This window comes from Fundulus heteroclitus, chromosome 13 (assembly GCF_011125445.2).
Source record: "Fundulus heteroclitus isolate FHET01 chromosome 13, MU-UCD_Fhet_4.1, whole genome shotgun sequence".
In the NCBI taxonomy this organism is placed as follows: domain Eukaryota; kingdom Metazoa; phylum Chordata; class Actinopteri; order Cyprinodontiformes; family Fundulidae; genus Fundulus; species Fundulus heteroclitus.
Window position 1 is genome coordinate 25,161,315 of NC_046373.1, and position 12,115 is coordinate 25,173,429.

Genomic DNA, 12,115 nt, shown 5'->3' on the forward strand with positions numbered 1-12,115 from the left:
ATAATAAGTTTAATTTTTTCCTTGGAGCTGAGAGCTTAAAATTAAAATAAAGCCTCTCACACAAAATAATACATTTACATTGTTGGTGAAATTTCGCAACTACACTACACTTGTTTAGACTCCCTTTTTATTGAGTGTTCACATATTTTAAAATAATAATAATATATATGGAAAATCTGACATTCTCTTACTTGCTTCATACAAAATTAAGAGCTAAACATTCATTTTCAAGGAACTGGACTACAGAAGAAACACATAATGTAAGCATTCTTGATAAAAACAATTTTTATACAAGTTGTATTTTGAAAATACAAGTTTTGTAGTAAATAATAAACCAAATGATTTTAAACACTGCAATACTATTAGCTGGTACAGCGTCTTGAAGGTGCAATTATTATATATATTTTTTTAAATCACCTTTAGTGCGACTCTTATTTTGAAATCCCCAAACCGGATGCCTTTATCAGCCCTCGCTAGCTTTCAGCAGCGCTACAAAAAAATTGGTCGTATTCGGTAAACCAGCGGTGCCTTTTTTTTAAATATATATATATTTTTATGAAAATGTCCTCTCTGGAAGCAAAAAACAACAGAGTGAACGATGCGCGCTGAAGCGGCGCCGGCAAAAACCCGCAGCCAGCGGGCGGTGGTGAGCGCCAGCCCGGCCGCGTAGAGCCGCTCCGTGACGGGCTGAAGCAGATGTGAGCCGTGGTGAATTTGGGCAAAAGGCGGAAGACTGCGCATCAACAGGGCGAAGCGGAGATGCTACACGGCTACAGCCGCTAGTCAGCTAACTGCTCGTTCCAGCATGCAGGTAAGCGGAAAGCGACGGGGCGGCCGGACATATGCGGCTGACAGGCGGGTGCTGGATGCGGCTGCGTGGGTCTGTTACCCCACCGCCACGCGCGTGGACTGGGCTCGTGGTCACTGAAAAGGAGAGGGGGGCGCGCGGGTGGCTAACGTTAGCAGGGAGGATGTTGTCGCTCCTCTGGGTGTTTGTCAGACGGAAAGCTAGCTGGAGACACGGGACAGCAGAGCGGGTCTGTTGCTATGACTCTCCGGGCGCACGTTCCTCAGGCGGGGCGTCAACGACACTTAACCCGGGTAAAGTAGGCGGTAATGTAGCTGTGCTCGCTCATTATTATTATTATTATTGTTATTATTATTGTCACCTGATTTTCAGCTTCACGTGGCCCCTCGCGAGATTAATCTGAAAAGGTTGTCAGATAATTTCCCATCAAACTAAACTGTGAGCTTGAAGCTTCGTACCTGAGAATTCAGCTCGGTTCTGTCAAAACATTCAATTCAGTTTTATTTATATAACGCCAATTCATGAAACACGTCATCTCAAGGCACTTTCCAAAGTCAAATTCAATCAGATTATACAGATTGGGTCAGATTATACAGATTGATCAAAAGGTTTATTATCTAAGGAAACCCAGTTGATTGCATCAAGTCTTGACCAGCAGCATTCACTCCTCCTGAAGAAGCATAGAGCTACAGTGACAGTCTGCATTGATCACGCTTTGCAGCAATCCCTCATATTGAGCAAGCACGAAGCGACAGTGGAAAGAAAAACTCCCCTTTAACGGGAAGGAAAAACCTCCAGCAGAAACAGGCTCAGTGTGAACGATCATCTGCCTCGACCGACTGGGGGTTAATGATTATTTCTTCAAACAAAAAAAAACCAGAAATTCAGCCGAAACCTAAATAGTCACCTCGGTTACACTCTTTAAGGCCTCAATCAGCTGCACATTCATTCATTATGCTTTCTGACTTTAATTAGAACCAAGTTAAAGGTAGACTCCTATCCTCTGATGGCAAAATGAGAAGAATTTTGCCATCCCATGAGTTTTTTTGGTTGGTTCTCCAAATTGCTGCACGCCATGTAATAATGCAGCCGTCATAGCAACGTCACAATCCCACATTTCTGCGGATATTTATTCACCCTCTGCAGTAACTGGCCTTAATGCCCGCATCAGATTCGCACTTTTAGAGGCAGAGATACTAAAGCTGAGAGAAACTGGTCGAGAGTTTCTGTAACGGTAAAGAAGGAAAGAGTCATAAAAGTGTGGCTTAATCATCAGTGTTGTCCTCGTCTACATTTTCCTGATGTCTTGCGGCCCTGATAACACAACACAACGCTGCCACAACTTTACTTTAAGTATGAAGCATTTCTGTACTTGTGAATATTTGTATTTAAAGGAGCAGTAAGCGGTGTTTCACCAGCAGGTGGCGCTTGAGTGCCGTCTGTAGACCAAAACAAGACGCTTGAAGGTGCGTTGACATTCAGCGCGAACGTAGCAGGCAGAGCGACAGAGTTACATCATACCCCTAAGCACAGGTGCAACATGGGAGCGACGATACGCGATTATAGCGATGCAAAACGCACAATTTTGGCGATTTAAAGCGAAGCCAGAGCGACTTGACGCCTGCGTGGGAGGCGAAGCGACAGTTGCTGGAGTTGAAGAAGCTGAATTTTTGTGTCTTATCGCGCTGCATAGGCAGCTGCACATGACAGATCTCTCATTGAGTTGTTAAGTTGTGTGTTTTAAAGTAGTTCCTCATAACAGCGGTTGCCTTCTTTCCCCTCAGGGGTCAAAAATGACGGATAGATTCCAGCTGCCAGCATCCTCGTTGATGGAGCCGTGACCGCACAGCTTACGCGTTCTTCTGTTCTCCGCCGAGCTGACCCAAGCCAAGGATGGCGAGCAGGAGGAAGTCTACCATTCCCTGCATGGTTCCCCCTCAGGACCCCATCGACTCAAATCCGGAGGCGGAGGACGTCATGGACGTCACGGAGCCCGAGGACGGCAACGACGCGGCGGCGCTTTACGCCGAGGCTCCCGCTTTGCCCGAGGAACCCGCCGGGGACGCGGGGCCGGACGCGTACCTGGACTCCAACGCCGCCGAAGGGGGATACGAGTGCAAGTACTGCAGCTTCCAGACGTCAGAGCTCAACCTGTTCACCATGCACGTGGACACGGAGCACCCGGACGTGGTCATCAACGCCTCCTACGTCTGCGTGGAGTGTGACTACCACACCAAAAGGTAGACGGGGACACACCCCTAAACGGGCGGGCCGGTTGTGTCGGAGGTGGAAATCAGTTTCAGCCCTCGTGTTTTTGCAGAGTTGGTGCTTTTTTATTTATTTAACAATAATAAATCATATTACAATCTGCTCATGTAGAGTTCCTTGTGCAGGGATTTGAAAATTTATTTTTATTTTAGGTTTTATGTGGCAGACCGACACAAAGTAGTGTGTAATTTTAATGACATATGGTTTAGAAAACTCTTTGACAGATGAAATCAGACAGTTCTGCAAGTTTGTTGTATTGACTGCATTAAAAACTTTTAGGGTTCCTTTACGGTGTGGAAAAGTCTGGAATAGGGCTGGACAATAATTCAATAACAATATATATCGATCAATAGACGTATGGTTCAACATAAAAAACAGGGGTCAATAAAAAGTTCAATAAAAGAACAGTGCATTCTGGCCTATCATATAGATTAATACTACAGTCACTGCATCCTCCCAACCAATCACAAACCCAGGAAAGCTCCATCAGCCTTCAGAGAGTTCAGAGAGCGCGTGTTCTCTCTTCTTTTTTAACAATTACAGTTTTCGTAAAACGTTGGTTGAATAAAGGGTTGTGTTTTAATCCATTTATTTAAAAATAGGTCTTTAAGCAACAGCATAAACTGTCCAGGGCTGCACTTAAAATGTATATTTTGAATTTTTTTTTTTGATAATTATCGATATCGATCAATATGATTTCTATTTTATCAATATGCTTTTTTTCTATATCGTCCAGCCCTAGTCTGGAACGCTACAAATTTGGCTTGTTTACTCGTCCAGGTCTGAATATGTATGGAAAAAAAGAAAATCAAGCAGGAAAAAGTGTTTCCTTAACCAGAATGTCTTCCTTCCAACATACGACAAACGTCTAGCGGTGCAAAATAAACGCATCAGTATTTATATAGATTTCACATTCCTTATCTTTAATTTGCCAAACCAACCAGTGCTTAGTTGTTTTTTTCATTTAGACTTAGACTTGGACAACTTTATTTGTCATTTTGTATGCACAGAGTGCGTACAGAACGAAATTTCGTTGCATAAAGCTTGTAAAATTGCAGTAAGAATTGAATTTACAGTATGAGGTGCAGCAGTGAATTAAAAGTAAACAATTTAAATTTAGACAATGCAAGAGAAGTCACAGTTTATAGGTAAGTATTTTTAAAAGCATTTGTATGTGCAGAAATTGATTGTGCAAGGGCATATGTGCAAGAATACAGCTTGTAATTATTTTATCGTAGATTTAAAATACAGTATAAGGTGCAGCACTGATTTAAAAGTAAAACAATTGAAATGTAAACAATGCAGGAGAAAGTCACAGTGTACAGGTGAATATTTAAAAAAAAAAACATTTGTATGTACATAATTTACTGTCTGAATGCATTCAGACGTCAAAATAGATAATTATTATGATAATTATCACCTAGTAGGTCAGTAGATAATCTCAGATTCATGTTGAACTGGACCTGTGTTTTTTTTAAACTGTGTCTAAAATTCCACTGAAAAGAAAACCACTGAAACTGCTATTTTATTAGGATTTTCTTTTTCTTTTTTCTTTTTTTTTTTTATGTAGCAAAGTTAACGCACCGGGCCTAGGATACTTCCCTTCCTATTTGACAACTCCAAATGTGAGAGATTTTGAAATAACTTTAGAATCCACATATTATTTTCCTTTCTCTTCACCATAATGCATTAGTTTGTGTTGGTCTGTTCCATAAAATCCCCTAAAAATCTTTCATTGTTATATAATAAAAGAATAAAGAGCTTCAAAGGGTGTTAATACTTGTTCAAGGCACCAAATATTAGTGTGAAATAGTATCTTGGCAATACGTTTGAGGGGAATGATGAATATTTTACTGTCGTGTTTTCTGTCCAGTTACGACACGCTGCAGGCCCACAATGCTCGGCTGCACCCGGGCGAGGACAACTTCACGCGGACGATGGTCAAGCGGAACAACGAGACCGTCTTCGAGCAGACGGTGAACGATCTCACCTTTGACGGCAGCTTCGTCAAGGTGGAGGACGACGAGGCGGAGGACGTGTCCCGCAAGGCCATCCCCCTCAGCAAGACGCCCATCATGAGGATCAGGAGCCGGGCCGAGCCCAAAAAGTTCGCGCCGGCGCACAAACCGTCCGTCGACGACGTCATAAAGGTGGAGAGCGACGACGAGTACGACGAGGGCCAGGAGCCGCCCGCTCTGTCGCCGGCGCCGCCCGCCGCCTCGACCCAGCGCCTGATCCCCGTCTCGGCGCCGCTGCAGGTCCAGGCCATCCCTCAGAGCATCGTGGTGAACAGCTCCAACATGCTGCAGATTAAGGGAGGCTCCTCCGGGGGCGGCGCCGTGCTGCCACCGGGGACCCTGGCCCAGGTTCTGTCCGCCCTGCAGACCCAGCAGAGCCCTCAGACCCAGCTGCTGATCCCCATCAGCAGCATCCCCACCTACAACAGTGCCATGGACAACAACGTCCTGCTCGTCAGCGCTTACAACAGGTAACAATCTTTTTTTTTTTTATTCTAGCTTTAGACTTCAGAGCCTTTTCCACCAAAGGTGTGCTCAGAGCTGTGAAGCCTTCAAAGTCACACCCAAACTGTTTATTGAATCCCCGGGGGGCCTCCAGCAGCTGTACCATCGTCACAGGCATGTTGAAGATGGCTGAGTTATTCATTTCCTCATTTCCTCTCCTGCTCAGTAAGACATTTTAAGTTAAATAAAACGAAACTTAACTTTAATCCCAGTGAGAAGTGAAACTCTAAACCAAATGCAAAGAGATATAATCTGAATTATATCAGCTTAGCTTCCCCTCGGTCGTGCCGGGGGTCGGGCGTTCTTGACCGCCTGGTCAGCTGACAGCCGGCGAGGCGAGCTGGCCGTCAGCGCTGCAGGAACGGACATCTCCGAAAAAGCCAAAGCGCCTTCGCTGTTAAGCAAAAAATGTTCAGAAAGCCCTTCATTAACCGAGCAGATATTTGGGTTTTATGCAGCTACATTCTTGCAAAAATATCATTCATAAAATGTAATTTGTGTCACCGAAAGTGTAATATATTAAACTTTAATTCCGTTTTTTTTGGTCGCTCTTTTCCGCCATAGTCGCTCGCACCACGCAGTTCGCTGCAGGAACCTCCGCTAATATTCCGTTGCTGAAGTGTTTCATCCGATTATTCTGTACAACACCTTTATACTCCATGAAAATTGCCACAATAAAACCCGAAGCTCTAAAGTTTGTTAAAATCAACATTACAATGCAGTTGTTTCTCCACAACAGTAGGAATCCACTTTGTAAAAAAACTATGTTTTGCCTTTTGGAAGGATTGTTTCCATCTCATCTTTTTGCGAATAATAGAAATAATAATCAACGCTCACATTTTACAATATTACAATCCTTAATAACAGCGCAAACAACTACCTATAAATCGCTCCGGAATATAAAGCCGCATCAGTCAAAAAATGCGTCATAAGGAGGAACAAAACATATATAAGTGGCACCAGACACTACGTGTTTATTTGGACATTTATTTCCCACAATCCAAGGCTAAAAACTGGCATTTAATCTGGTAATCCAATTTCTTAAATTACACAGCTGCTTCCACAACCAGCCGTATAACATGGAGCATACCTGGGAGGATAAATGGGAATTACCAGCTCCCGGCAGCGAGGTTTTATCCACCTCGTTACGCCAAAAATGTCCAGATTTCGCCTAAATTAAACCGTGAACGTGACGATGCTACGTGCGAAGCTAACAGTACGACACGGATGTTTCGGAGCAACATAAAGCTGACGTGCATCAGCGAAGTTGTAACCCGCCCGTATAAGAGACCTTTAAGCTAACGCTAGCTGTTATTAGCTTCACGGACAGCCCAATAAAAGGGTTCTGTCTCGGTCTGAGCTGCACCACGTAACTCTCCGCTGAGTAAATGCTGACTAAAACAGCGAAACAGCATATAAACATGTTCAGTCTTTGTTGTCTATAAGTTAATGTTTCAATTCGTCTTTAAGTGGTACAGGAGCGGCATAGTTTTGACAAGCCTAGACCGCCCTCTTGTGGCTACAGACGGTTATGTTTACTCCTTGGTTCATGCTTGTCAGAATGAATTACCATTTAATATTGATATATAAGTCGCACCTGGATATAAGTTGCAAGATCGACCAATTTATGAAAAAAAGTGCTACTTTTTACGTTAAATATTAGGCATACAGTATGTCTGACAAGCAGTTTTTATTCTAATAATTTAGGTGTCACTGATATTAGCTGTTTAAGATCTACAGTATTCAACGGGAGCAAAAAGCATCTCAGGGCGGCACAAGGAAAAGGCTGATACAACTAATATTTATGAAAATTTTTTTTTTTCTTCTCTTACCGAATCCCTTGAATTCTCAGGAGACGCATCCCTTTTTGGTCGTTGCAGGTTTCCGTATCCGTCTGTGTCGGAGATCATCGGCTTGTCGGCACAGACAAAGTTCAGCGAGGAGCAGATCAAGGTCTGGTTTTCTGCCCAAAGGCTCAAACATGGAGTCAGCTGGACACCAGAAGAGGTTGGTGCTCTAAACAAACCCTCCACGCTTCCTCCTGCAGGCTTACATTTGGATTTTTTTTTTTTTTTTATGTGGGGCCTTAATACGCTATATAAACTGGCATTGCTCTGAAAACTGTCTTTATTTCTCTGTCAGAAGATGCGTTTGATTAACTCTCAGCAATTTGGAGCAAACTGCCCGGCAGACTTGGAGCTGTTCTGGCCGACGCTTTTTCAAAGTCAGTTCTGTGTGATTTTACTGATTATGTGACCTCGTTTATGGGGTGTCTCGGTTTTATTGCCTTTTGGCTCATCAGCTTCCAGTTGCTTGTTGCGGGTCGTCGGCCAGTCCAGACCTTCTGCACATAATTTGTACACTTCTCTGTGGGACTTAAGGCTCTTTTGATTTAGATGAGACGCGTGTGTCTGTCTGATGTGTTCAAACATGGATCTTAACTTTGGTCCTCTAAATATATGAGTTTGTCAAACCACGTACTTTATGTCCGTCCCAGAATGCAGCACCTTCACCTGTTTTCTTTCTGTCTTTCTTTTTTTTCCTGGAAGTTTTTTATCTTGTTGCACAGATTTATTCAGCAGCAACACACTTCAAAATGCACCTGTTACCCTTTTTCTGTTCATCTCTACAATGCTTTAATGAGTTAATTGGGAAGAGAGGAGTAAAACCCATAAATCATAATGTTACTGGTTCTCACTGTTTGGAAGTTCATAGAAGTAGCCCCGGCTGTAAAGGTTTGGTCAGCGGTTCATAGACTCTTTAAAAAATAATAAGCAGAAATATATTAAGTAGTTTACCCTGTTACCTTTTTTATGTTAAGAGAAATGTTTGAGATTTATGTTTTTGGTAATACGGTACTTTAAAGGTCAGAACCTCCAGTTATTGGTTATAGTAGAAAAACAATCGATCTTTGATAATGAAAATCATCTTTTTAGTTTTCTACAAATTTTAAATGAGTTAGAGGGGAATTGTAGAATCTAATCTAACTGAAATTAAAAGTCAAGGGATGGATTAAGGATGATGTGCATGTTTAACACCCATAGGATGTGCCATGCTGAAGAGCGCTGCCACGAAATACTGGACTCCAGTTGTGGAGAGTTTTGTCAGAATCGTGGTCAGTCCAATCAGAATCAGAATCAGACATACTTTAATAATCCCAGAGGGAAATTACTTAAAGCAGAAGAGGTTCAGAAAGGGTCGCTGCACCATGGAGCTTCACTGTTTTTAATTTTTAAAGAGTATAAACAAGACGTATTATTAATTAATGTCCCAATGTGCCTTTAGAATAGAACATAAATATCCTTTATTGTCCCCCAGTGGAGAAATTCAGTGGTACCAGCAGCAAGTAAAGCCAAGTTTACAGCCTTAGAAAAAATAGTGTACAGCTATTAAAAATGGTATACTCAGATTAAATGAAACGTGCAAATGACAAGAGTGATTTTAAGTGTAAAAAAAAAAAAAAAGCATTTTATATGGGTCATTAAAAAAATTACAAATAACAGATGCAAACAGCGCTCTTTTACTCAGAGAAGTGGTCAAGGGGCCGTTGTAACTCTGGAGGAGCTGCAGAGGTTCGCTGTTCATGTGGGAGAATCGGTTGACAGAACCACTATTGGTCCTGTGCTCCATGAATGCGGCGTTGAACGGGGAAAAGTACTTTTAAAAGAAAGCCACAGTATGTGTTGTCTGCAAAGTGCCACAAGCCTCGTAGGGAACTCTGCAAATGTCTTTTAGAGGCTGCAAAAGACCCGACACGGGGGTAAATGTTTAGCTAACAACAGGAAAACGGCAGCAAACATTTAGCCAGAGCTACAGTGGAAGAGAGACCAAAGCAAAGCCGTGTGGCAAAGCTTTAGCCTGAACTTAACATTTATGTTCAGATATCCTCCATCCGGTCTCACTGAGCCATTTTGCTGAGGAGAACGGACAGAAATGCCTGAAACGTGGATCTCTGGTCTGTGGATCAAGTGGTGATGAATTCATCTAATGCACACAGAGCAACATGCTGGACATGTTGGCTGTTTTTTTTTTTTTATGGGCGACTGTGGCTTGATGGGTTGAGTAGTCGTCTGGCAATCAGAAGGTTGTGGGTTCGATTCCAGCTTCCCCTTGCCACATGTCGATGTGCCCCTGGGCAAGGCACTTAACCCCAAATTGCCTACCGGTGTATGGGGAGTGGTAAGAGCAGCGAGCTTGCACTCTGAGAAGGATGCAAGTACCCGGTTCGATCCCCAGCGCCTGCATTCTGGGTCCCTGAGCAAGACCCTTAACCCCAGAACGCTTCCTGGGTGCCGCTCATGGCAGCCCACTGCTCCACAAGGGTGATGGGTTAAAAGCAGAGAACAAATTTTGTTGTAATGTATGTTTCAATGACAATAAAGATGATATTACTATATTATTATTATTATTACTGGACAGCTCTAACCGATTCGGCGTCCGATCCGACAGAAAATTGGCTGCCCGCAGCAATCGGAGTGAATGTGGCGCTTCACTGCGTCTCCGACTGTCTGTTTTGGTCGGACCCACGTATCACTTTGACGGCAGAGTCATGAGTCAGACAGGAAGTGAGCCGCGGTGGCAAAGTGAAACATCTGCTTTGGGGAAATCTCCCTGCAACCCATGGCAGCAGCACTAAAGTACTGAAAAGGTCCAAAGTGAGCCAGTGATCTTCTTTGAGCTTGATCAGGCAGCGACTGCAGCGTTGTTTACTGCCATACCGGCTTGTTCATGCTGTCGGGGTTTACCTTATACACTGTGGTGTGAATACTTTATATCTCAAAGCGGCGGTGCGTAGAGGAAACCTCAGGGTGAAGGCTGTGTGGTTTGAAGAAATCAGATTAAGACAGCCGGTGCGTTTGGGCCTTAACTGGTCGACATTGTCCAGGTTTGATCCGCTTTCAGCACTGAAGTATGAAAACGAGAAAGCTTGTTTAGTCATGTGCAGTTTTTAGAAAAATCTCCTCTTTGGCCCAAGCTTTCAGGATTAATTGTTTTCAGAGATAGTAAAAAACATAGTGTGGGTGAAAGGCCTAACCGCATAAAAATGCATTTGTTTTACCACACTGCAAAAGGGGAACTAAAAGTAGGTAAAATTTTCTAGAAATTAGTGTATTTTTCATTGATTTGAGCAGGTAAATAAGACTATTTACAGGATTAGTAGCTCTTCCCCTAAAATAAGATAATTAGATATAGGCTACTGCACCTGAAAAATGATGATGGAGATGATTTTTTTCTACTTTAAGTGCAAAAATCTTATTCCATTGGCAAATAATCATATTTACCTGCTCAAATCAAGAAAAAATGCACTCATTTCAAGACAAATTTACTTAATTTTAGTTCCCTTTTTGCAGTGCAGATATCAGGTCTAGGCCCAAGTGCTGTTGATTTTTCCAGGCCACTGCCTGTCCAGAGGTGAAAATCAGGAATAGATTTACATTTCTAGTGAAACGGTTGAACTCTAGCAACAACGAGTGGATCGTATCTCAATCCGACGCCGGATCCGCTTCTCCCTTATGTAAAGTTAGCATGATGGGAAGCAGGACATGCCTCCTGTTGAAAGAAAGAAATCATTAAAAGCGTGCTTTTCTATCCTCTCCTCTCTGCAGGTGGAGGAGGCGAGGAGAAAGAAGTTTAACGGCACGGTTCAGACCGTTCCCCAGACCATCACAGTCATCCCCGCCAACATCGGCGCCGCCACCAACGGGCTGCAGTCCATCTTTCAGACCTGTCAGATCGTCGGCCAGCCGGGCCTCGTCCTCACTCAGGTGGCCGGCGGCGGGGGCGCCGTGCCGGTGGCGTCCCCCATCACTCTGACCGTGGCGGGGGTGCCCGGCAACCAGCCCAAAGCCGCCGAAGCCTCGGCGCCGGACTCCAACGCCGAGGTGTCGGCCGCGTCCGCCAGCACGTCGCTCAGCTTGGACGCGGGGGCCACCAAGCCGAAGAAGTCCAAAGAACAGCTGGCGGAGCTGAAGGCGAGCTACGGCAGGAGGCAGTTCGCCACCGAGGAGGAGATATCCAGGCTGATGGAGGTCACCAAACTCTCCAAGAGGGCGATAAAGAAATGGTTCAGCGACACCCGCTACAACCAGAGAAACTCCAGGGATCACCACAGCCTGCTGCTGAGCGAAACGTCGTCCGGCAGAGCGGCTTTCTCAGGAGCAGGCCGCGCAGGGAGGAGCAGCAGCGCCAGCTTCCCAGAGAACATCAGCGGCGAGTCGCTGCCGGAGCTGAGCGCCGCCGCCGCCGCCGCTTCCACCGCCCTGACGGCCGCCACCATCGTCATAGACTCCAGCGACGACGCCAGCGACTCCTCCCCCACCACCGCCAGCGCACCGAGCTCCTCCGGCTTGTCGAGCGACCCGCGCGTCAAATTCCGCCACGCCTTCCCGGACTTCACGCCCCAGAAGTTCAAGGAGAAGACTACGGAGCAGCTGCACGTCCTGGAGGCCAGCTTCCAGAAGGCGGACATGCCGTCAGACGAGGAGCTGAGCCGGCTGCGCTCAGAAACCAAGCTGAC

The 12,115-nt window shown here is 44.7% G+C and overlaps 1 protein-coding gene across 1 annotated transcript in view; it reads left to right on the plus strand.

Moving 5' to 3' along the window:
• The first annotated feature begins 449 nt into the window (after window positions 1-449).
• Window positions 450-12,115, plus strand: part of LOC105915859 (zinc fingers and homeoboxes protein 1) — a 19,820-nt gene continuing 8,154 nt past the window's right edge. Inside the window, exons 1-5 of the mRNA XM_012850109.3 lie at window positions 450-811; window positions 2,593-3,048; window positions 4,950-5,564; window positions 7,479-7,605; window positions 11,205-12,115. The exon at window positions 11,205-12,115 is cut by the window's right edge and continues 346 nt beyond it. Of these exons, the coding sequence (XP_012705563.2) occupies window positions 2,702-3,048; window positions 4,950-5,564; window positions 7,479-7,605; window positions 11,205-12,115 (2,000 nt within the window). The 5' untranslated portion in view covers window positions 450-811; window positions 2,593-2,701. The remainder of the gene's footprint in view (window positions 812-2,592; window positions 3,049-4,949; window positions 5,565-7,478; window positions 7,606-11,204) is intronic.